At 43.8% G+C, this 26,618-nt stretch overlaps 1 protein-coding gene across 1 annotated transcript; it reads right to left on the reverse strand.

Moving 5' to 3' along the window:
* Nucleotides 1-19,695: 19,695 nt before the first annotated feature.
* Nucleotides 19,696-26,414, reverse strand: LOC124797959 (trypsin-7-like). Its single transcript, XM_047261117.1, has 2 exons — nucleotides 26,031-26,414; nucleotides 19,696-20,094 (listed from the first exon to the last, which is right to left on the reverse strand). Exons 1-2 carry the CDS (start codon nucleotides 26,412-26,414, stop codon nucleotides 19,696-19,698), a joined length of 783 nt encoding a protein of 260 aa, XP_047117073.1.
* Between the last annotated feature and the right edge of the window lie 204 nt (nucleotides 26,415-26,618).

Here is a 26,618-nt window from a genome sequence, read left to right on the forward strand (position 1 = left end):
GGACCTCTGCTGTCCCTGATCTATATAAATGACCTGGGTGACAATCTGAGCAGTTCTCTTAGGTTGTTCGCAGATGATGCTGTAATTTACCGCCTAGTAAGGTCATCCGAAGACCAGTATCAGTTGCAAAGCGATTTAGGAAAGATTGCTGTATGGTGTGGCAGGTGGCAATTGACGCTAAATAACGAAAAGTGTGAGGTGATCCACATGAGTTCCAAAAGAAATCCGTTGGAATTCGATTACTCGATAAATAGTACAATTCTTAAGGCCGTCAATTCAACTAAGTACCTGGGTGTTAAAATTACTAACAACTTCAGTTGGAAAGACCACATAGAAAATATTGTGGGGAAGGCGTGCCAAAGGATGCGTTTCATTGGCAGGACACTTAGAAGATGCAACAAGTCCACTCAAGAGACAGCTTACACTACACTCGTTCGTCCTCTGTTAGAATATTGCTGCGCGGCGTGGGATCCTTACCAGGTGGGATTGACAGAGGAAATCGAAAGGGTGCAAAAAAGGGCAGCTCGTTTTGTATTATCACGTAATAGGGGAGAGAGTGTGGCAGATATGATACGCGAGTTGGGATGGAAGTCATTAAAGCAAAGACGTTTTTCGTCGCGGCGAGATCTATTTACGAAATTTCAGTCACCAACTTTCTCTTCCGAATGCGAAATTTTTTTTTTTTGAGCTCAACCTACATAGGTAGGAATGATCATCAAAATAAAATAAGAGAAATCAGAGCTCGAAGAGAAAGGTTTAGGTGTTCGTTTTTCCCGCGCGCTGTTCGGGAGTGGAATGGTAGAGAGATAGTATGATTGTGGTTCGATGAACCCTCTGCCAAGCACTTAAATGTGAATTGCAGAGTAATCATGTAGATGTAGAAGTTCAAAAAATTCATACGTATGGTAATGTAACACGAGATTTACTATACCTTCTTCGACATGGCTCTCTTTGTAATTTACTTTGTTGAACATCAGCGCGAACACTTCACAATACGTAACAAGCGAAAAAAACCTTTTTAAGGAAATAGATCCTCGGTATGATTACACTTTTATCTTGATTGTCATCTTGCATAGCCTCATCGTCAGTGGCACGGAATACGCCAGTCGCCCTTCCTCCAACTACATGGCGTTTTCCATCATCAGTAGAGCTAAGAAATTAAGCAACAATTCAAAAATTTCTCAAGTCTGCATTCGGTGCTAAATCCTCCGATTGCTTCGAAGTGGAATCCGACGTATAATTTCAGTATCTATATCTGCAGATCCATGTGTAGTTACATTCCTCACAAAAAAGATTTGAGAAACTAACAGAAAAACTAAATACAGTTCAAATGGGAAAAGCAGATAAAGGTTACATGACCAAACAGTGAGATCGTAATACGTAGGCACGTCCTACTTGAACTTGCTGAAAGAACGACGTGCAGTGCCTCATCGAGAGTAAATCACAGCTGTGTCAGGAAGTGGGGAAGTATAGAGAACTAATTAATGGGAACCATACAACAGGCTGCTAGACGTAAACCCGTGAGAAGTGTTAGCTCAGAAGAAACTGGTTTCACGCGAAATGTTTAAGATTCCTAGTATCTAAGTGACTTGCAGCGGACAAAAGGAAAACTATCTTGATGTTACATCATTTTCGAGCTACACTTTCCAGGAACTACTTATGTGCAGGGCACTAGAGATAACTGAAGTATCGAGTGTCAACAACTCTAACAGAGTAAATAGATAATGCTTCCGAGCCAAAACACTTCGAAGATAACATTTCTTGAATATTCTGTCGGCAAGTGGAATAACGTAGAAATATTAAAAATTGAAATACATAGTAATAGTGTTCATAATATTTATTTTACATTACATTCTGAATCTTCTTAGGTTGTCTGATAACGCCGCGGAAGCCAGTTCGCAACAAAATATGGAATAAATATTATGGAACATGAATTCACTGCATTTCAGTTTTTAAGACCTCGAAGGTAAATGACACAGAATGGTGAAGCGCGTGAAGAAACCATTTGCCATTGCTCAGAGAAGCCCTTCCAGTAAGTGCTGTTTCAGTGATTCGCGCAAGCGATACCGCGTTTAATGCTGAAATGGCGTGGATGCTGTGTGTTGTTGTTGTGGTTCTCAGTCCAAAGACTTGTCTGATGCAGCTCTCCATGCTACTCTATGCTTTGCAAGCATCTTCATCTCCGAGTAACTACTGCAACCTACATCCTTCTGAATCTGCTTGCTGTATTCATCTCTTGGTCTTCTTTACGATTTTTACCCCCCCCCCCTCTCGCTTCCCTCCTGTACTAAATTGGTAATACCTTGAAGTCCTACCAACCGATCCCTTCTTGTCGTAAGGCTGGACCACAAATTTCTCTTCTTTCCAAATCTATTCAGGCGCCTAGTCACGGTTCGCGCGACTCCCCCGTCGGGGGTTCGAGTCCTTCCTCGGGCATGGGTGTGTATGTTGTCCTTAGCATAAGTTAGTTTAAGTTAGATTAAGTAGTGTGTAAGCTTAGGGACCGATGACCTCAGCAGTTTGGTCCCATAAAACCTTACCACAAATTTCCAAATATTCAGTGCCTCCTCATTAATTACACAATCTAACCATCCAATCTTCAGCATTCTTCTATAGCACCATATTTCGAATTTTTCTATTCTCTTCTTGTCTAAACTGTTTGTCCTCCATGTTTCACTTCCATAAATGGCTACACTCCATACAAATACTTTCAGAAAGGACTTGCTGACACATAAATCTATACTCAATGTCAACAAATTTCTGTTCTTCAGAAACGCTTCCTTGCCTTTGCCAGTTACATTTTATATCCTCCCTACTTCGATCATTTCTGTTATTTTGCTTCCCGATTAGCAAAACTCATCTACTACTTTGAGTGTCTCGTTTCCTAATCTAATTAATTCCCTCGACACCAATTGATTTCATTAGGCTACATTCCATTATCCTCGTTTTGCGTTTGTTTGCTGTCTATTCCGTTCAACTGCTCTTCCAAGTCCATTGCTGTCTCTGACAGAATTACAATGTCTCCGCAGACCTCGATTTTTTAAAATTTCTTTCCTCTGGACTTCAACTCCTTCTATAAAATTTTTCTTTTGTTTCCTTTACTGTTTGCTCATTATACAGTTTCAATAACAGCGGCGATAGGCTACAAACCCGTCTCACTCCCTGCTCAACCACTGCTTCCCTTTCATGCCCCTCAGGTCTTATAACTGCCATATGTTGTGTGTACAAATTGTAAATTGTCTTTCGCTCCCTGTATTTTAACACTGCCACCTTCAGAATTTGAAAGAGAGTATTCCAGTCAACATTGTAAAAAGTTTTCTCTAAGTCTACAAATGCCATGAACGTAGGTTTGCCTTTCCTTAACCTATCTTCTATAAGAAGTCAGTATTGCATCGCGTATTCCCACATTTCTCCGAAATCCAAACTGATCTTCCCCGAGATCGGCCTCTAACAGTTCTTCCATTCTTCTGTGAAGGATACGTGGTAGTATTTTGCAACCATAACTTATTGTACTGATAGTTCGGTAATTTTCACACCTGTCAACATTCTTCTTGAAGTCTGAGGGTATTTCGCCTGTCTCATACAACTTGCTCACTAGATGGAAGAGTTTTGCCATGACTGCCTCTCCCAAGGCTATTAGTAGCTCTCCAGGGCTTTGTTTCGACTTAAGTCTTTCAATGCTCTGCAAAATTTTTCACGTAGTATCATGTTTCCCTTCTCATCTTCATCTACGTCCTCTTCCGTTTCCATAATATTGCCCTCAAGTACGTCTCCTTTATCGAGACCCTCTATATACTCCTTCCACCTTTCTCCTTTCCCTTCTTTGTTTAGGCCTGGTTTTCCATCTGAGCTCTTGGTATTCATAGAGGTGGTTCTCTTTTCTCCGAAGGTCTCTGTAATTTCCCCGTAGGCAGCATCAATCTTACCTCTAGTGCTATGTGCCTCTACGTCCTTACATTTGTCCTTTAGCCATTCCTGCTTAGCCATTTTGCACTTCTTGTCGAATTCATTTTTAGGCTTTTGTATTGCTTTTCTCCTGTTTCATTTATTGCATTTTTATATTTTCTTCGTTCATCGATCAAGTTCAGTATCTCTTCCGTTACGCAATTCTACTAGCCCTCGTCTTTTTACCTAATTGATCCTCTGCTGACCTCACTATTTCATCTCTAAAACTACCCATTCTTGTTCTACTGTATTGCTTTCCCCTGCTCTTATCAACCATTCCCTAATGCTCCCTCTGAAACACTCTACCACCTCTGGTTCATTTAGTTTATCGGACCCATCTCCTTAAAATCCGGCCGTTTTGCAGTTTCTTTAGTTTTGGTCTGCAGTTCATAACCAATAAAATGTGGTAAGAGTCCACATCTACCCCTGGAAACTGTATGTCTGAAACTGCAGTGACGAGAATAATTAATAATTCCTGCCTTCCGGCTTCGAACCCGACACCTATCTCCGTTTCTCCCTAGCCGCAAATTGACATTAAATATTAGTTTCTTTCACCAGAAGCGAGATGTGTGCATTTCTGAATTAGAAATGACATGGCGAAAAATACAGAAATGAGTGAGAATCGAACCTCGCAGATATCGTTCTTGACTATTCCAGAAGACATGTTATCTATCAATTTCTCTTTCACCAGTACCTAGGAGTGTCATTTTTAAACGTGTAGTGATGTGATGAAAAGATCTGTGTCTGTCGGCCGGAGTGGCCGAGCGGTTCTAGGCGCTACAGTCTGGAACCGCGTGACCGCTACAGTCGCAGGTTCCAATCCTGCCTCGGGCATGGATATGTGTGATGTTCTTTGGTTAGTTAGGTGTAAGTAGTTCTAAGTTCTAGGGGACTGATGACCACGGCAGTTAAGTCCCATAGCGCTCAGAGCCACTTCATCTGTGTCTCTCTGTGGGAGTCGAATCCGCCACATATCGTTACTAATAATGAATAAAGATTTGTTAAAAATCAAAATACTCGTAAATGTTCATCGCCAGTTACGTGCGCTCATGCTAAAGTCTGAAAGGACATTATCAAAATTTTTGGGCGGAACCAGGATTCGAACCCTGACACGCGAATTACTTGGAGAATTTGAGGAGTCTGGAACCTTGAGCAAACAACGAATTGCTGGCACTATGTGATCACGAATAGAACAAATCCCATGAAACCAGAACCAATATAGTCAACATTTTAAGCTGATGTATGAGACGGAATAAGTTCCCCGTGGCCTTACATGGCGTTTGGTGCTGTAACTAAAATAAAGATTACTGGTGTAAGAAAGGTTACTGGTGACACAGAGTCTACATGCTGCCAACTACGCATCTATCGTGGTCCAACGTAGTCTGTAGTCGGCGGCGAACGGATATCACGTTTAATGTTATTTAGTAACTACATTGAAATAGCATGTTTTTCATTTTGCTTAATAAGGGGTTAGTCAGGTCTACTAGTGTCTATCAGATCGAACCCTAACCCTATTTATACTAACCTAGTAACATATACCAGCACCACGAAACTGCACGGTTAGCTGAGTCAAGCTTTTGCCTTAGCGCTGTTGAGCCATACGGGATGAGAATTTTGGCTTCATGACTCCCTGAACTGAATTACTTCATTTTGTAATCACTGAAATAAAATCACATAACGACCATCTACACACTCTGCCAACACTGTAGGATACGTAAGTTTCCACAGGAAGTGTTGCTTCCCCTAAGTTACTCTTCTTGGCTAACGTCATGAAATGGAAAATAAAGCTGAGTTACAGAACTCGGTTCTTTCGTGATTGATTAAACTGCAACTCGTCAGTCTGCTAACGGCATAAATCTCTGAGAAGCTAACGAATAATTTACTTCATTTTCTTGCCCGCCAGTAACAGAAAAACCTTGGGAAGACGTTTCCTTCATCAGAAGCGAGATGTGCGCATATGTCCTGTTCAGAACAATTTCTGCTTCACCGGCCTACGCCAACGCCGCCTAAGAGTCTCAGTGTAGGTGGGGTTGTCCAAGGTTGCCTGATGCTATACTATGTCAGGCCGGGTGAAAACGGCGGATCGTGCTATGCCTATGATTTACCGCGGCCATTTGTACACTCATATTGGTATTCATAAAGTTATGTAATAATGTAGTTTGGTCTACAGCGCGAAATGTTTTCTATAATCACTGTGTATGCCATGCAGGTAACAGCAACGTAGTAACCAGTATTCTCGCAGTATACGATGTTAGGAACATTTGTGGCGATTTTGGCAAGAAGGGGGAAAGCAGGAAACTCGAACGTTTTTACCTTGTATGACGTGAGTGTTGTCGAAGGAATGAAGTCGGTTAATCGCTTTCTCGTTTCTTGTAGGATGATTTTAAAGAGGATTATTTGCTACATCCAGCAAGCCAAACATCTGTAGCTCTGTCATATAAAGAGTTAAAATGTTACTTTTCTGTGAGACTAATATCTAGAACCAGTGACGTCGCAGTGCGACATAGTTTCTACTTACTTGCCGAGCTACTGCGGCAGTCACTACCCTCATAATGCTAGAGATACCTAAGAGAGTCAATTCGCAATGAAGACTTAATTACGGTACTGGTTATTAAAATTGCTACACCAAGAAGAAATACAGATGATAAACGGTGTAAGACGTCGTGGTCTTCTGAGCTTCATTGCTTACATATTCCGACCTCACAATCATATTCCGCACATCAAGACGCTTCATTCGAACCCAAACTCGATAAAATAAAGTCAATGTTGTATGAATTCATGTAAACGATATGCAAATAACTAATAAATCGCAAGTGCGCACTGTGGTTGAAATACTCGAGGCTGGCGTACACACATACATTCCAGACACGACGGTCATAGGAGCTTTTAGTTCGAGAGAGCCAACCGCACACCAGGAGGCCAGTCCAAACAAATCTACGTCGGCCGGTGGCCGCCCGTGGAGCGGACAGCATTCGCTCGAGGGAAAGGAGAAACGACCCCGTGTTTGGCCTAAAAGCAAATTCCACTACATTGTGTGGGAGCGGCTGGCCTACGCATTCTTTACACATAGCACGCAGTTTCAGAGATTTTCACAGGGAGACAACAAACGCCAAACGCCGATACTACAGATTTCCAGAGTGGGCGCCTTAAACGAAACGTCATTCTCCCGTTTTAGAAGAGAAATGCTGATTTTCAGATGATATTTCTAACGCCTTGAGCTGAAGGAGTAATGGAAGAGACCGAAAGATATACCCCTTCACATCTGGCGTGGAGAGGCGCCATTCCTTTGTCGCTTTTGGAGCGAGGAACAAGTCTCTCCTCAGTACTTCACTGGGAGAGCATCAGTGTCGAGAGCGAATCAAAGTGCGACTCTCTATATTGAGCCCTTGCGATTAAGCGTTGTTCACTGTGTTGGCTGAGGCACTAATTGTGCGGCGTAAAGGGACAGAGTTATAGTTAAACGCCTGCGAGCAAATTTTTGAGTGGCATCGCGGTAGACTGGTTATCTGACCGGTGTACCTCGCCAATAGTTAGACTAGGGGTGAATAGGAGTCTTTGACTTCATCAAGGCGTAGGGAAAGTTTGACTGGCGAAGGTCAATCCAGATTGAATGAGAGTTATCTTATTTATCAGCAGCGAGCGGCGCAGACAGCAGTCATTGCAGCTTGTAGTATTGTGCACTACAGCTATTGCGAGCCCCATATTTCCTCCACAACAGTACACTTCACAGCATTTCACACACGACAGCCTCGACCGTACCTAGCAGCATTCTAAAGGATAATTATTCAAGTTGAGTAGGCGCACCTCTCAGCCATTCTGCCAAGTCAACAACCATCTTAAACTTTGTATAGAAATTTCAGTATCGAATCCTATCTTTGAGAGGTAACTTCACATTCCGAAAAGAACCAGGATATAACTTCTTCAATTCATAACTAAAAGTGCCTTTGTGATTTCTCAGAATTTTTGCAAATTAAATAATAGCTTTCGTTAGTTTCATGTTTTTCTTACACTAACTAGCACTACTCCAGTACCCAAGTATCCCACTACATACGTAAGAAACTCTGTGAATTTTTGTGTCATTTCATTAAAGCGGACGAATCCAGAAGACATTTATTGCTGAAAGTTCTTCAGACATTTCTCTTTAGAACGTTTGGAACGTCTGCCTGACTTCTGTAGTAGTATGGGGGTGGAAATTGCATCTTGCAGGAGCCACGGGGTAAAGGGTATATCACAGATTAATCCATTGCACAGAAAAACAGAATCTCAGATTAACCCCACGCTCACAACGGGTATTCATTGGACAAATATGTTATTCTAGAACTGACATGTGATAACATTTCCACGCAATTTGGGTGCATAGATCATGAGAAATCAGTACCCAGAACAACCACCTCTGGCCATAATAACGGCCCTGATTCGCCTGGGCATTGAGTCAGAGCTTGGATGGCGTGCGCAGGTACAGCTGCCCATGCAGCTTCAATGCGATACCACAGTTCATCAAGAGTAGTGACTGGCGTATTGTGACGAGCCAGTTGCAAAGTCACCATTGACCAGACCTTTTCAATTGGTGAGAGATCTGGAATATGTGGTGGTCAGGGCAGCAGTCGAACATTTTCTGTATCCAGAAACGCCCGTACAAGATCTGCAACATGCGGTTGTGCATTACCCTGCTGAAATGTACGGTTTTGCACGGATCGAATGAAGTGTAGAGCCACGGGTCGTAACACATCTGAAATGTAACGTCCACTGTTCAAAGTGCCGTAAATGCAAAAAGAGGTGACCGAGACGTGTAACCAATGGCACCCTATACCATCACACCGGGTGATACGCCAGTATGGCAATGACGAATACACGCTTCCAATGTGCGTTCACCGCGATGTCGCCAAACACAGATGCGACCATCATGATGCTGTAAACAGAACCTGGATTCATCCGAAAAAATGACGTTTTGCCATCCATGCACCCAGGTTCATCGTTGAGTACACCATCGCAGGCGCTCCTGTCTGTGATGCAGCGTCAAGGGTAACCGCAGCCATGGTCTCCGAGCTGATAGTCCATGCTGCTGCAAACGTCGTCGAACTTTTCGTACAGATGGCTGTTGTGTTGCAATGGTCCCCATCTGTTGAGTCAGGGATCGAGACGTGGCTGCACGATCGGTTACAGCCATGCAGAAAAGATGCCTGCCATCTCGACTGCTAGTGATACGAGGTCGTTGGGATTCAGGACGGCGTTCCGTATTACCCTCCTGAACCCACCGATTGCATATTCTGCTAACAGTCATTGGATCTCGACCAACGTGAGCAGCAATGTCGAGATACGATAAACCGCAATCGCGATAGGCTACTATCCGACCTTTTTCAAAGTCGGATACGTGATGGTACGCCTTTCTCCTCCTTACACGAGGCATCACGTTTCACCAGGCAACGCCGGTCAACTGCTGTTTGTGTATGAGAAATCGGTTGGAAACTTTCCTCATGTCAGTACGTTTTAGGTGTCGCCACCGGCGCCAATCTTGTGCGAATACTCTAATCATTTGCATATCACAGCATCTTCTTCCTGTCGGTTAAATTTCGCGTCTGTAGCACGTCATCTTCGTGGTGTAGCAATTTTAATGGCCAGTAGTGTATTTTTAATTATTCATGAATTATTTTGTAAAAGAAGTATCTATGTGTTAAAATTTGCAAGGAAAACTATGTGAAACAAAACGCAGTAAGTACTTTCATTTGTCTGGCGATATAAGAAAACGGAACGCGACTAGTTTGGTCTTCACTTCTTTTGTCCTCCGTTATCGAGATGAGATGTGTGTCGTGAGTACCCTTTTATTCAGTAACTATGTTAAGTTGATGTTAAGTAGCCGTGTTTCATTTGCAAATCCCTTTCCTTGCTATTTGTGTGACAGGTGATCTTATTGTGCATTTTTTTAGTCCAGTTCCAAGCTGCATCGAAGAGAAGTTGCTGGTGCACTGTTTGGTGGGCACGGCCGAACACTGTTAGTGTTCATTCACCGTTTAATGCATCAGATTGTAATTCATACGTCCCTGAGATCATTTTTTACCCATCTTTCTTTCTCTCATAATCCAGACAATGTTATTACGCGAACTGCGCAATGTCGATCAAAAATTGTTCAAATGTCTCTAAGCACTATGGGACTCAACTTCTGAGGTCATTAGTCCCCTAGAACTTAGAACTAGTTAAACCTAACTAACCTAAGGACATCACACACATCCATGCCCGAGGCAGGATTCGAACCTGCGACCGTAGCGGTCTCGCGGTTCCAGGCTGCAGCGCCTAGAACCGCACGGCCACTTCGGCCGGCGCAATGTCGTCTACCAAAGCATTCACCGGTCTGATGTACTGACGATGACGGAAGGCTGAGTTCAGTTTAATTAGGAAAGGGAGTAAATTTTCTCTGTGCAATATTTTATCATTTCAATAGGATTGCCTCCAGCAAGTGATTATTAAAAGTCATTTTTACTATCAAAGATAAAATCTATTAACATTGCACATTAATTAATTAATACCTGTCTAACCAAACAATAATCATATAAAAATATCTTCTCTCTTATTTTTCTATGTTGAGAAACGCTGTAATCCGCAGAGACTTACAAGCGAAAAATCTATCACGTAACAAAGCCTCTTCAATCTTTGTCGAAGCCTCACTGACAGAAAAGGAATACGAAATAATTCGAACACCTGATAGGAAGTTCTATGCCTGTTACAGGACCCTTCAAGAGGCTAGAAATCAATGTTAGCCTGTGACTGAATACATCAGGAGACTGCAACGTGAGTGGAGATTTAACTTACAGCCTTTTTTGGCCACAACTGCGAGCGATTAATGTATTTGGAAGAGATTTTGAACTATCTTCCGAATGATGACATAAATGCATTGGAATCTATCTATAAATGGTGCTGTGATGACTCACAGCAAATTCAGTAAAAAAAAAAAAATGATTCCGATGCGAACGCATTTCAGTCACCTTTAGTGCCTCCTCTCCAACTTATTAGTCGCACGAATAACTGTTTGGAAAAATCATACACCATCATCTCCTCAGTGCTGTAGACTGGGAGGCATCATCTGAATAATACGTAAGATCCTGTGTAAGAAGTTAAGTATCTAATAAAAGTTCAATTGTGTTGCAAAGTATGTTAATACATTATTATCCTCATATCTCCTCACGGGTCTCACAGTACCGATAATACCAAACACTAATATTGGCCAAGATTTTGCATGGAGTACCGCTGTGTGCATCGGATGGGTGAGACAAGTGGTGAGGGAGTGGACAGATTCATGTGGTGAAACAGTGGTAGCATCAACAGCTGTTTAACCAGGCAGCCTTATACACCACGATGGCCGTCCTCAGGACCACACTGTGTGCGTCAAAACGCAACCAACCCCGGTGTGCGCTGACGACCCTACCACGCCTGGCGACGTTTGTTGTCCTGGGTTGCAGTGGCTGCTGTCACGGCGACCGCGTGCCGTCTGGCGCAAAGAGGAGCGCGGGCTGCCCAAGCTCTCCGGAGTCGTCGGCTGAGCACTCCCACACATACAGTGAGCGGAGAATACGGTGGCCGATGGGCAGTGACCAGTTTTCGTCCAAAGAGCTGGTCGAGTTCATTCGTTTGTTCGAAGACAGAATAATCGCTACGGACGCCCTGCGATCTTTCTCAAACGATTTTACAGAAACTGATCAGCAAAAAAAAAAAAAAAAAAAAAAAAAAAAAAAAAAAAAAAAAAAAAAAAAAAAAAAAAAAAAAAACACTTTTGCCGTAGGTTCCTGAAAGTGTGCCTATCATTTCGTTAATGTATGGTTCTAGTCCATGAAGGTCACCCGACCCATAACCTACAACTACACTACTGGCCATTAATATTGCTACACCACGAAGATGACGTGCTACAGACGCGAAATTTAACCGACAGGAAGAGGATGCTGTGATATGCAAATGATTAGAGCATTCGCACAACATTGGCGCCGGTGGCGACACCTAAAACATACTGACATGAGGAAAGTTTCCAACCGATTTCTCATACACAAACAGCAGTTGACCGGCGTTGCCTGGTGAAACGTGATGCCTCGTGTAAGGAGGAGAAAGGCGTACCATCACGTTTCCGACTTTGATAAAGGTCGGATAGTAGCCTATCGCGATTGCGGTTTATCGTATCTCGACATTGCTGCTCGCGTTGGTCCAGATCCAATGACTGTTAGCAGAATATGGAATCGGTGGGTTCAGGAGGGTAATACTGAACCCCGTGCTGGATCCCAACGGCCGCGTATCACTAGCAGTCGAGATGACAGGCATCTTATCCGCATGGCTGTAACGGATCGTGCAGCGACGTCTCCATCTCTGAGTCAATACATGGGGACCTTTGCAAGACAACAACCATCTGCACGAACAGTTCGACGACGTTTACAGCAGCATGGACTACCAGCTCGGTGAGCATGGCTGCGGTTACCCTAGACGCTGCATCACAGACAGGAGCGCCTTCGATGGTGTACTCAACGACGCACCTGGGTGCACGAATGGCAAAACGTCGTTTTTTCGGATGAATCCAGGTTCTGTTTACAGCATAATGATGGTCGCATCTGTGTTTGGCGACATCGCGGTGAACGCACATTGGAAGCGTGTATTCGTCATCGCCATACTGGCGTATCACCCGGTGTGAGGGTATGGGGTGCCATTGGTTACAAATCTAGGTCACCTCTTATTCGCACATATTGCAGTTTGAACAGTGGACGTTACATTTCAGATGTGTTACGACCCGTGGCTCTACCCTTCATTCAATCTCTGCGAAACCCTACGTTTCAGCAGGATAATGCACGACCGCATGTTTGCAGGTCCTGTACGGGCCTTTCTGGATAAAGAAAATGTTGGACTGCTGCCCTGGCCAGCACATTATCCAGATCTCTCACCAACTGGTCAATGGTGGCCGAGCAATTGGCTCGTCACAATACGCCAGTCACTACTCTTGATGAATTGTTGTATCGTGTCGAAGCTGCATGGGCAGCTGTACCTGTACACGCCATCCAAGCTCTGTTTGACTCAATGCCCAGGCGTATCAAGGCCGTTATTATGGCCAGAGGTGGTTGTTCTGGGTACTGATTTCTCAGGATCTATGCTCCCAAATTGCGTGAAAATGTAATCACATGTCAGTTCTAGTACAATATATTTATCCAATGAATACCCGTTTATCATCCCTATTTCTTCTTGGTGTAGCAATTTTAATGAGCAGTAGTGTACATCCTCTCATTAGTACATCGTTTCGTTGAATTAATGTACAAATTTATTCACATATGTAAAATTATTTATAATATTTTCAGGTGTTAACTAAACTTGGGGCTACTTTTTATTCATTTATACAGTAAAAATCTCAAGCTCAGATCTAATGCTTGTACGTATATAACTCTTCGTGTAGGTGATGAAGTAATATCTGCCAGATTCTTGGAGCTTTATTTGACTGATATACGTTACTTCTGTGGCTCCAAAATTTTTTCTCAGTAGCTCTGTCTCATGTCTTTTACTGGGTGTGCTTAACTCTGTGAACAATTTTGATGGCCTACCAACTCGAGTTTTAGGACATGGAATTTTGGTAGCACTTTGCAGCCAGTCTGGCTATTTCTTAAGAAAGAATTTTTAAGATTGTGTGAAGCAAGTTATCGTTTCTTTAATTGTGACTTTATATAAGACATTTCATGTTTAAAACCTTTCTTTTCTTCATTGGGGAACGTAGGATTTGACAACATACAATTTTTCATAAAGTCATACCCTTTACAAACACGTTTCTTCATAAGATAATACAGCTCTTTTCTTGTCATTACTTTGACTTTCGAAGGGCTTAGGATAAAAATAATACGTTTTCATAAATTTTTTCGGAGATGATAATGTCTTGTAATTGATAACTCATTAACATAAAACCATCATACGAAATCAAACTGCGGCATACAGCGGCTATTCTTTTTAAATTTCCGGCAGAAGAATGATTTTGCTTTCACACTGCATTAACAACTATGCAGGGTAACACCCTCAAGTACAACAAAAACATATTATTACTGGTAAAAGTAGTAGATAATATGATTAAAAGTAATTGTAAATAACGGTACAACCCGGACTTCCGGAATCCATATTGCTTTTCTCTACACATCTAGTAAAAACACAGTTTAACACATTCAGAAACGTAGAGTGATTTCAAGCCAGTAGAGAAGCTTTAGATGCACTGCAAGTGAGACGTAGATACACACTAGCTCTACCGCGTATCAGTGCACAATAAGCAAATAGCACACTGCCCCTTCTATCCGATTATCGCAGTAAGTTATGCGTTCCGGGAACTGACGCATTCTAAAAGCGCACTTTTGGACAGCTTCGCGACGCGTAGCGACGCGGAATAGACCAGGTCGTTACAAAGACTGTATTGTCAACGACAAAAAAGAAAAAGGTTCAAATGGCTCTGAGTACTAAGGGACTTAACATCTGAGGTCATCAGTCCCCTAGAATTTAGAACTACTTGAACCTAACTAACCTAAGGACATCACACACTTCCATGCCCGAGGCAGGAATCGAACCTGCGACCGTAGCGGTGACGCGGTTCCAGACTGAAGCGCCTTGAACCGCTCGGCCTCATGTCAACGACACGCTGAAGTCCAATCTTCCTTCCTTATAACCACTTCCAAGCTGGTACTTTCATGTAATGCCTCCAAAACTGTTACCGCCGTCCTATGCTGAAGGCGTGGGTCGTCCCCCATTTACGTGAAACTAGAGCGAACATGATGGCGAGCCTCTACAGTGTGCGGTGGAACGGCATAATTGGAGCTCAGGAAGCCGATAGTCCACCAGCCTGAACGAGGTAGGACTGGAGTGGTGACTGGGTGTCTGGTAGCTATCCAATGCGTTGTCTTACAAACATCATCATTGCTAAGACATCAATATATTGTTCATCAACATTAACAATCAAGATGATACTCGGAAACGGGTCGTGCTGCAGAATAGACTGCCCAGCAGGCAGGCGATGGTGAGCGAACGACTGTGCGGCCCTGGGATCGAACTGTACACCTCCAGTCTGGAGAAGCGGCTGGTTGAACCGTGTAGGCTCACAGAGTCGAAGACTCATACACCCGTGGACCATCGAGCACGTTGGCGCACTGGTTAGCACATTTAGGTTTTCCTTGGTTTCCCTAAATCGCTTCAGGCAAATGCCGCGATGGTGCCTTTGAAAGGGCACCGTCGACTTCCTTCCCCGTCCTTCCCTAATTCGATGGAAGTGGTGACCTCGCTGTCCCCTCCCCCAAACCAACCAAACAGTCAAGTCGTGGACCGACGAAGGTCCCCCATAGTGACTGCTGGCTGATAGACTGCCATCCATTTAATACAATATCCTACGGTTCACGAAATTCCCAGTTGCAGTTAACAGCACGACGCACTCTACCGCGAAGCTCGTCACTGACTTGCTGTCCGACGGCGACACACACTATTGACAAAAGACTTTTTAGCGATTGAATTCTCAAGGCAGCTCCAGAGTTGCTTATACACCCACAATTCTACCAGAGTCGGATGACGAAACAGAGCAATCGCTTCTAAAACGCATCGCTGACGCGTCAGCGCTCTGGAAGCGTTCTATCTTCAAATTAAATTAATAATAACTTTCCCAGTTAGGTTTATATTCACTCTCTCATTTTTGCTACCTTAATCCATGCTTTAGGAACTTCTACCTACAATTTTATATTAGTACCTTAATGGATATAGTTCTACGTTTTTTCAAACTGAGCTTCAGGTGGTCTTCACCTTTAACTGTCCATCCTGTCATCGCTCGACCTTTGTAGCATTAATTTAATTTTCTGAAAATCGGCACATCGTAATGGTTTTATACACAGAATGTTGTGCTGTAGCCTCTATACTCTTTCCTGTATCAAAATAGCGGATATTGTACTAAGATCTTCAGATTTTAAATCCAAAATTTACAATTTAGCAATGCAGGAAGTTTTTTATAACGCAATATAAACACGGAGCTGATTAAATATGCGTCTGATAAACTAGACCGGATGTGAGACGAACGAACGGAATGAAGCTTTGGTACGCCCTGTATCCAGGAAAGGCGATAAACCACAAAAGGCAAAATTCTGAAGAATAAATGTGCTAAATTCCTATTACAAACTGTATATTAAAACTGTGAACAGTGGATTAATATCAACAGAAGAAGCAGTTATGTCAGAGGTACAACATGACTTTAGAATAGATAGATCATGCTGCGACTGTCTTTTCATTTTGGCATTGTTAATACCAACTTACAATGTTTTTATCGTTTATGAAACAGGCCCTTGACAAGGTAAAGTGGAAAAATGATGTGTAATCACTAAAGAAAATCTAGCAGACCTGGTTACGGTAATTCAGTCACTACGCGAAAATAATAAAATAAGGATCCGTGATGTAAGGAATGAGAAAGCCCCTGTTGATATTAACCAAGGACTTAGACATAGTGCCCCCTGTCTCCATCCTTTTCACTTTTTATGTCGACGATGTCTTTCATAAATGGCAGATTATATTAAATGACACATTAAAAAGCGGTAATTTTAAATTAATGCTTATTCATAGGAGAATTTAAAGCAAAATTTAAAATTTGCACTACGTGCGAGAAATTACCGCTAAATTCGGAATGAGAATATCGACAGATAAAACAAATGTCATCACATTTCAAAGAATGGAACCCGTAAGAGTCAAAATCGTTATAGTTGGACAAACCATTGAACAAGAAGGGGAGTTTAAGTACTTAGCGTGCCATTTTAAATTTCCTAAATCAGCCGATATAGAGCTAAAATTGGACAGATTGAGTAATTTCTGTGGATCCATATAACACACATTAAAACATAATGCTCGAACGAAATATTCATTAAACTTTACAAAGTAGATTTGTTGTCTTTAGTGCTAAGTGACAGTTAGAGTTGGATCCTGTCCTTTGATCAGCTACGACTCGTGGAATCGTCAGCGATGAGGTTCCTCCGCTTTGTAGAGCGACCATAGAAAAAACATCGATATTAGACAAGTACTAAATGTTGAAACCATTGCAAATATAGCTGAAAAATACCGACTGATTTGCAAAGACCATATCCAAGGTATGTCCAATAATAGAATAACTAATGCTGCAATACAATATAACCCAAAAGGAAAGAGAAACGTTGGACGACTGTTAAAGAGATGACGTGAACAATTCTGAGGCGAAACAAGCTGAACAACCAAATATTTTGAGAAAACTACTTTTCTGAGGACGCTCACAATTAGTATTCCTAACTTCTGAATACCTCGGAATCATTCTACTAACAGATTACATAATTATAACAACATTAAAACTTTTGTGCCACACTGTTGTGTAACACTTTGCCTGCCATAAGGACATGCAGAAGCGCACTTGTCTTGACTCTGGAAGAGTAGGAGATCCCCTTTCGTCTGCTAACTCACCAATGTTACTATGCAGATGAGGCATTTGCTTCCCCACATTCTCAATCTCTCTTACGTAAGCCGGCCGGGGTGGCCGAGCGGTTCTAGGCACTACAGTCTGGAACCGCGTGACCGCTACGGTCGCAGGTTCGAATCCTGCCTCGGGCATGGGTGTGTGATGTCCTTAGGTTAGTTAGGTTTAAGTAGTTCTAAGTCCTAGGGGACTGATGACACAGAAGTTAAGTCCCATAGTGCTCAGAGCCATTTGAACCATTTTTTTTTTCTCTTAAGTCAGCACTGCACTGAGTTCATTCCTTCCTCCAGAATCCCAATACAGAAGGAACACATAATGCCTGTTTTTAGGTTAAATAACTAAGAATATTTTGTCAAAAACCAGCATATGTGCTAATCAGAGCTATCATATTTCAATAAAGCGCCAAATTCGTGCAGAATTGGTAAAATTGAACACCACAACTATATCTGTAGAAACATTAAAAAGGAGACTGAGTGAAGTGGGCTTTAAAGGATGTGTCACAGCAAGAAAACCACTTCTATGGCCCATAAATAAACAGAAGAGACTTGAATGGGCTAGAAAACGTCGTAATTAGACATCGGAAGAGTGGACGAAGGAGTTATTCACCGATAAATCGAAGTTCGAGATTTTTGGAACCAGAAGGAGATTATTTGTTCGCCGATTTGTAGGGGAAAGGGTAGCTTAGCAGTGTGTTCTACCTACAGTTAAACGCGGTGGACGTTCTATTATGGTTTGTGGATGTTTTGGCTGAGATAGAGTTGGCGACTTTGTGAAAATAGAAGAATGTATGGATCAGAAGCAGTACCACTGCATACTGCAATATCATGCAATACAAAGTGGATTGCGCTTAATACGTAAATGATTCACCTTACAACAGGATAATGACCCAAAACATCGGTCGGCATACTGTACGAACTACAATGTGTCAAAGGGAAAACAGAATGACATGGTATGGCCGTCCCAAAGCCACGATTGTAATCCCATAGAAATGGTCTGCGATGAAGTGGACAGACGTATCAGGGAAGTTAATATATCTAGCAAGGAACATATCTGGAATATTGTTAAGGATGTGTCGAATCATATAGATTCACGATACCTACAAAAAAAAAAAAAAAAAATTGATCGCGTGCCTCGAGTTTGTGAGGCAGTCATTAAGTACAAAGGAGGATACTTTGATGAAAGTAAAATAGAATGACTGTCATTGTTTTATATATGTGGAAGGTAATATAAATATATTATGTTAGAAATGACATTTCATTTGTGTTGTAAATATGAAATACCACGGTGTATTGAAAATAATGAGCAGTAGTATCATATAGTAACTGAATGCTACTATTAATTGAGCCCTAATATCCACTATATGTGCCAGGTGATCAAAAAGTCAGTATAAATTTGAAAACTGAATAAATCACGGAATAATGTAGATAGAGAGGTACAAATTGACACACATGATTGGAATGACGTGGGGTTTTATTAGAACCAAAAAAATACAGAAGTTCAGAAAATGTCCGACAGATGGCACTTCATCTGATCAGAATAGCAATAACAAAGTAAGACAAAGCAAAGATGATGTTCTTTACAGGAAATACTCAATATGTCCACCATCATTCCTCAACAATAGCTGTAGTCGAGGAATAATGTTATGAACAGCACTGTAAAACATGTCCGGAGTTATGGTGAGGCATTGGCATCGGATGTTGTCTTTCAGCATCCCTAGAGAATTTGGTCGATCACGATACACTTGCGACTTCAGGTAATCCCAAAGCCAATAATCGCACGGACTGAGGTCTGGGGACCTGGGAGGCCAAGCATGACGAAAGTGGCGGTTGAGCACACGATCATCACCAAACGACGCGCGCAAGATATCTTTCGCGCGCCATCTGTCGGACATTTTGTGAATCCCATGTCATTCTAAGCGTGTGTGTCAATTTTTTCCTCTCTATCTACATTATTCCGTGGTTTATTAAACTTTCAAATTTATACTGACTTTTTGATCACCCTGTATATATGGCTGAATTAACAGTAGCATTCAGTTACTATATTCACGACAGTTATTGCCTGGGATTGCCATTAAATAATTGAGCTTCTGATACAAATAGTAAAATAAAATGTGTGGGAGTTTATGTATAGGACTGTTCTTTTTCTGAGTTTTTTCAAGTGATTACAAAATAAGATTTTGGTACAAATATCAATGTTTATTTGCGGAAACAAAGAGCGTTGATTAGTACGAAAGACATAAATGTTTCGACCAGAAGCGTTGATCTCCCAAGATTAGAATGAATAAGGCCTATGCCCTTTCAGACTCCTGAGATCTCGCTGATCCAGGACCTGACGCTGCCGACGTTGGCGTAGACGTCGAGGCCAAGCTCGCACGGAAAGAGCGTCCAGGATAAGACGCCAACCTGCGTGCTGCCACTGACCAGCGGTCCTCCAAAGTCGCCATCGCAAGAGCCCCTCAGCAGTTCTCCAGCGCACACCATGCGCGCGGTCACGTTCCTGATCACGTAGGTCGCCTGGCAGACGGCACGGTCCACGATGTTGACGTACACCTTCTGCAGAACACTGGACATACTGCCGTCAGTGACGTTGTAGCCCCAGCCAGTGATCGTCACCGGCAGGCCCACTGGTGGGTCGTAGCCTTGCTCAGGCAGGTTCACTGCCTGCACGTTAGGACCTAGTGCGAACGAGCCGTTCACCTGTAAAAGCAGAAAAAATGCACTACTGGCCATTAAAAGAAGGTAAGGCAGATGGCAAACGGGTATTCCTTGGACAAATATATTATACTAGAACTGACATGTGATTACATTTTCACGCAATTTGGGTGCATACATCCTTAGAAAACACTACCCAGAACAACCACCTCTGGCCGAAATAACGGCCTTGATACGCCTGGACATTGAGTCAAACAGAGCTTGGACGGCGTGTACAGGTACTGCTGCCTATCCAGCTTCAACACGATACCACACTTCACCGAGAGTAGTGACTGGCGTATTGTGACGAGCCAGTTCCTCGGCCATCATTCACCAGACGTTTTCAGTTGGTGGGAGATCTGGAGAATGTGCTGGCCAGGGCAGCAGTCGAACATTTTCTGTATCCAGAAAGGCCCGCACAGGACCTGCAACATGCGGTCGTGCATTATTCTCCTGGTTTAGGGTTTCGCAGGGATCGCATGAAGGGTAAAGCCACGGGTCGTAACACATCTGAAATGTTACGTCCACTGTTCAAAGTGCCGTCAACGCGAACAAGAGGTGACTGAGACGTGTAACCACAATGGCACCCCATACCATCACTCCGGGTGATACGCCAGTATGGCGACGACGAATACACGCTCCCATTGTGCGTTCACCGCGATGTAACCAAACAGGGATGCGACCATGATGATGCCGTAACCAGCTCTGGATTCATCCGAAAAAATGACGTTTTGCTATTCGTGCACCCAGGTTCGTCGTTGAGTACATCATCGCAGGCGCTCCTGTCTGTGATGCAGCGTCAAGGCTAACCGCAGCCATGGTCTCCGAGCTGATAGTCCATGCTGCTGCAAACGTCGTCGAACTATTCGTGCAGATGGTTGTTGTCTTCCAAACGTCCCCATCTGTTGACTCAGGGATCGAGACGTGGCTGCACGATCCGTTACAGCCATGCGGATAAGATGCCCGTCATCTCGACTGGTAGTGATACGAGGCCGTTGGGATCCAGCACGGCGTTCCGTATTACCCCCCTGAACCCACCGATTCCATATTCTGCTAACAGTCATTGGATCTCGACCAATGCGAGCAGGAATGTCGCGATACGATAAACCGCAATCGCGATAGGCTACAATCCGATCTTTATCAAAGTCGGGAACGTGATGGTACGCATTTCTCCTTCTTACACGAGACATCACAATAACGTTTCACCCGGCAACGGCTGTCTACTGCTGTTTGTGTATGAGAAATCGGTTGGAAACTTTCCTCATGTCAGCACGTTGTAGGTGTCGCCACCGGCGCAAACCTTATGTGAATGCTCTGAAAAGCTAATCATTTGCATATCACAGCATCCTCTTCCTGTCGGCTAAATTTCGATTCTGTAGCACGTCATCTTCGTGGTGTAGCAATTTTAATGGCCAGTAGGGTACTAAGTCACAACTCTTTCAATTTATTCTGTGTTGTCATTTGACGCACAGGGTATTAGGTTCATGATTTCCTAACATCGGCCGGAATAGTGCTAAAACACATATTCCACTAAAGCGTGCCACGTTACTGTGCAGGGAAAAAATTAGTACATCTGGAAAGACGACACCGATTTTGATCCGATGTCGGCATATAGCACCTGGTGTTTTGAAGATGCGCTGTTAATAATTTTGACGTCGTCCACCAACAGACTCGTGCCACCACGAGAGCGCCATCTGTGTCTACCCTTTGACAAGGAATTCTCGTAGCCAGAACGCTCGATGTGGTATAAATGTGTAAAGCAAGCAGGAACCGTGCCACTGAGAGGCACTGATGCTTCCTACAGCCAACTGGCCGAGTTTGAAGGAGTCAAATTGGGCCTTGAGAGTGGCAGGGTGGTTCATTTGTAGACTACCACGCTGTGTCAGTTGTGCAGCAATACTGGTATCAGTGGCCACGTGAAAACACTCTCGCACCCACAGTCGAGGTTCTCGATGCCCACGCAGCACCGACGCCCGCCATGTTAGTAGTGGCAAGTCGTGCAGCTACCGCAGCGCAGATAACAGGGCTTGTGAGCTCAGGCGTGTCAACAAGAACTGTGGCGAACCGGTTATTAGCAGTGGGACAAAAAGCACGCACACCTGTAGCCCGTCTTCCACGTATGCCACAGCATCGATGTGCACTGTGCGATTGGTGCCGCCAGAGGATCACTTGGAAGGAGGAACGGCGAGCCGTGGTCTTCAGCGATGAAAGCGTTTTGCCCGCATGCAAGTGATGGTCGTTTGCACATCGACGTAGATCTGGTGAGCGCTGTCTGGTAGAGAGCATTCGTCCAAGACACACTGGCCCCACCACAGGCCGTATGGTCTGTGGTGCGACAAGCTACAAGTCTCGTCCATCTTTGGTGTCTCTGGAGGGGACGCTAACGAGCGCTCGGCACGTGGAGAATATTGTTAGACCCCTTCTTTTTACAGGAAGTTGATGTGTTGTTCCAAAAGCTAATGCTTGCCCATAAACTGCCCGCAAAGCTCAACATGCACTGCAAGACGTGAAGTAACTTTTCTGGCCAGCACGATCTCCGGACTTGTCTCCAATCGAACACTTGCGGGATATGATGGAATGAGAAGTGACTCGTTTGACTCGCCGATCAACAACTCTCACCTAATTACGTCAACAATCTCGTCCAGGCATGGCATAATTATCCCAGGAAGTATTCGCCATCCGTATGATTGACTGGATACCAGAGTCTGCATCTACATCTACATCCACACTCCGCTAGCCACCTGACGGTGTGTGGCGAATCTCGTCCAGGCATGGCATAATTATCCCAGGAAGTATTCGCCATCCGTATGATTGACTGGATACCAGAGTCTGCATCTACATCTACATCCACACTCCGCTAGCCACCTGACGGTGTGTGGCGGAGGGTACCTTGAGTACAACAAGTCGAGCAGGCATGGCATACGTGTCCCAGGAAGTATTCGCCATCCGTATGATTGACTGGATACCAGAGTCTGCATCTACATCTAAATCCAAACTCCGCAAGCCACCTGACGGTGTGTGGCGGTGGGTACCTTGAGTACAACAAGTCGAGCAGGCATGGCATACGTGTCCCAGGAAGTATTCGCCATCCGTATGATTGACTGGATACCAGAGCCTGCATCTACATCTACATCCACACTCCGCTAGCCACCTGACGGTGTGTGGCGGAGGGTACCTTGAGTACAACAAGTCGAGCAGGCATGGCATACGTGTCCCAGGAAGTATTCGCCATCCGTATGATTGACTGGATACCAGAGTCTGCATCTACATCTACATCCACACTCCGCAAGCCACCTGACGGTGTGTGGCGGAGGGTATCTTGAGTACAATAAGTCGAGCAGGCATGGCATACGTATCCCAGGAAGTATTCGCCATCTGCGCGATTGACTGGATACCAGAGTCTGCATATGCATCTACATACACACTCCGCAAGCCACCTGGCGGTGTGTGGCGGAGGGTACCTTGAGTAACTCTATCGATTCTCCCTTCTATTCCAGTCTCGTGTTGTTCGTGGAATGAAAGGTTGTCGGTATGCCTCTGTGTGGGCTCCAATCACTCTGATTTTATCCTCATGATCTCTTCGCGAGATATACGTAGGGGGGAGCAATATACTGCTTGTACTGCTTGACTCCTCGGTGAAGGTATGTCCTCGCAGTCATCGCCTGCTTGCCGCCAGTGGTGGCTATACCACGTACTAATATGGGTGTTTCAGCAAGGCTCGATACCTGGTACTTCTAAATCGCTTGTACTATAGATTTGTACATATAATTATTTCCTGTACTCCGTATGTTCAGTTGCAACAATAAATCTTGAATGAATTGGAATTCTTTAAAAGGCTAGACAAAATTTTTTTCCGGCAGTGTTTAGTTGTCTATAGGATTTGATGAGAGTTTTTGGAGTATCAATATTGTGCAAGAACCCTACAGCTTACTCCCATTTTTCTTAAAATTTCAAACATATTGCACTATTTGACATCCTGCGAATGTGTCTTGATTTTTCTTCAATCTGTCTCTCTTAATTAGCCACTTCGCTAAAGGAATTCCTATAGCTTCCTTGACTAGCGAGTCTCCGAATGATGAGGTTGCCGACATTATCGTACAGCAGAATGTGGCCAGTGTCGATGCAGAATTCTGTCGCAACCGATTTGTTGAGCTGTAGCAGCCGGTGTACCTTCCGTGTTCTGTGCATGACTGTACGATGTACGAAGACCACACTCGCAGGGGATTTTGTAAACACCCGCTTTGCAGACCCTCAGGTTATCCATGACGGGACCAAAAAGTGCTGCTGTCTTCGGTGGAGGGCGGAAGGTCACTCTATACTCTTACTTGGGGGCGATCCGAACTATTTTTTACGACTGCCTTCCAACACATGGAGTGAAGCCACGGATCTAAATCTCTCTAATCTACCTCATTGTTTAAAACACCCTTAGATTTCATACATAATGCCCTGCAGATTTCTTGCAGCTTTCATGTGCATCTGCATCACACTCCACTAGCCACCTAACAGTGTATGACGAATCGTGCTTCTGGTACCACCAACGGTCCCTCACTTCCCTGTTGACTCGCGAATGCAGCTTGTGATAACGGATCGTCGGTAAACCTCTTTATCAGCTCTAACGTCTCGAATTTTCTTTTTATGATTACGAGATGTATATGGGAGACGATAATATGTTGTCCGACTCCTCCCGGAAAGCGCTCTTTCGAAATGTCAATAGTAAATTTCTCCGTGATGCACAATGCCTCTCTTGTATATGACCGTAACTTTTAATTGCATTGACATGGAAGCTTAATTTTTGTACACTGTCAAGGGACGATAGACCTCAGTATTTAAGTTAAATTTCAGCTTGATATCTTTACCCGTTTCTGAGAAAAAGGGTTCTTAACACACGGACACAGAGGCAATAAAGTGATCCTATACGGGTTCCGTTTTAACCGACTGAGGCATTGAACCCTAAGACTGGGCTGATTTATATGGAGATACGCCTGCGCTCGATTTATACCAATGCAAGTGGTGCTCTTTCAGATGTGGAAGCTGCGGAAGCATGTCTTCAGTCAGTATGATCCGGTTCATTCGCACTGTGAAGAACGACTCCGCAAATCGCAGTGCGCCAGTGATCAGGTAACAAATAAGATTTTTAACAACAGAACTACTCCTCCGGTTCTCAATAACATCAAGTGAGTGTTGTGCACTGCTATATTTGCTAACGATATCTGAAACCTGAACTTTAGCTTCGTAGACGAATGGAGTATTTTATAGAAAATAGTAGTATTCCAGCAAAGGTGATTCGAAACATGACGTGAAATATCGTACGTCAAAGACTTCCCTTCTGACATTTTTATGTGTTTGCTTCCTGAAGTTTGCATGCATCCACATCAAACTTGGGCACTTTCTGGGAAAGTGAGGCAGCAGTCCACCGTAAGGACATTTCTTCAAGCTCTATGCAGGTGGTCTGGGAAAGACAAAAAAAAGGAAAGGTACAGAGAAAAGTATGTACAATATTAGGGCTCAAGTCAGAGAACAAGGAAAGCTTCGGAGTAATTATCTAGCTCACATGAGACACTTTTTGAAAACTTTGAATTGTAGACCTAACCTTCAGGAAAGACCTGGAGAATCTATGATAACCTATGAAAATTATGGCAATCTCCATGATGATGCAAAATAATATAAACTATTTCTACTAAGTAATTATCGAATGGTTCAAATGGCTCTGAGCACTATGGGACTTGACATCTGTGGTCATCAGTCCCCTAGAACTTAGAACTACTTAAACCTAACTAACCTAAGGACATCACACACATCCATGCCCGAGGCAGGATTCGAATCTGCGACCGTAGCAGTCGCGCGGTTTCAGACTGAAGTGCCTAGAACCGCTCGGCCACCGCGGTCGGCAAGTAATTATCAGTGAAAAGGAATTTAAGAAATAAAATTGCAATTCGACTTGCCTTGATGAGTGCGACATCGTAATCAACCGTGAGGGGGATGTACAGTGGGTGCTCGTACATCTCAGCTGCGAGCAACACGACACCGCCGCTCCCCTTCGTAGATGTACCCGCACGCAGCGAGACGAACTGCAGTATATGCTCGAAAACGCCGCTGAAGCCATCTAGGCACAACGAGGACGTCAGCACCCAGTCGGGACTGATGAGGGACCCTCCACAAGTGTGGTCTCCCGCCGACTCTACAGACACCTGCCAAGGGAAACTGGAGATGCTGACTTCAGTCCCGCCGATGATGCGAGCCTGCCCGGTCCTCCACAGCCGGCCCCTGGTTGGCGATGCCAAACCTGGGGACAGGAGGCATACGAGCAGTACTGCCAGGCGAAACATCGTGCACTCGGCCTGTAGCTCACCGCTCCGTGTTCGTCTTTATACACTAGCTGCACTATAAATAAGTGGAGCTAATGATCACGTTATCTCCGCCCACTTGAAATCAGACGTCAAGTGGTAACGTGTCTTAAGATTACATATCACCTCACTCATCTCAGCACGGAACAGTCATAAGCAGTCTGTTTTTGATGTCGTAATCCATTA

This window comes from Schistocerca piceifrons, chromosome 5 (genome assembly GCF_021461385.2).
Source record: "Schistocerca piceifrons isolate TAMUIC-IGC-003096 chromosome 5, iqSchPice1.1, whole genome shotgun sequence".
NCBI classification, from domain to species: domain Eukaryota; kingdom Metazoa; phylum Arthropoda; class Insecta; order Orthoptera; family Acrididae; genus Schistocerca; species Schistocerca piceifrons.

Excerpts from the sequence above, each read along its gene's own strand:
- LOC124797959 (XM_047261117.1), bottom strand. The coding sequence starts at position 26,414 with ATGTTTCGCCTGGCAGTACTGCTCGTATGCCTCCTGTCCCCAGGTTTG. Across the intron at positions 20,095-26,030 it reads ACGATGTCGCACTCATCAAG|GTGAACGGCTCGTTCGCACT; the intron begins GCAAGTCGAATT and ends CTGCTTTTACAG.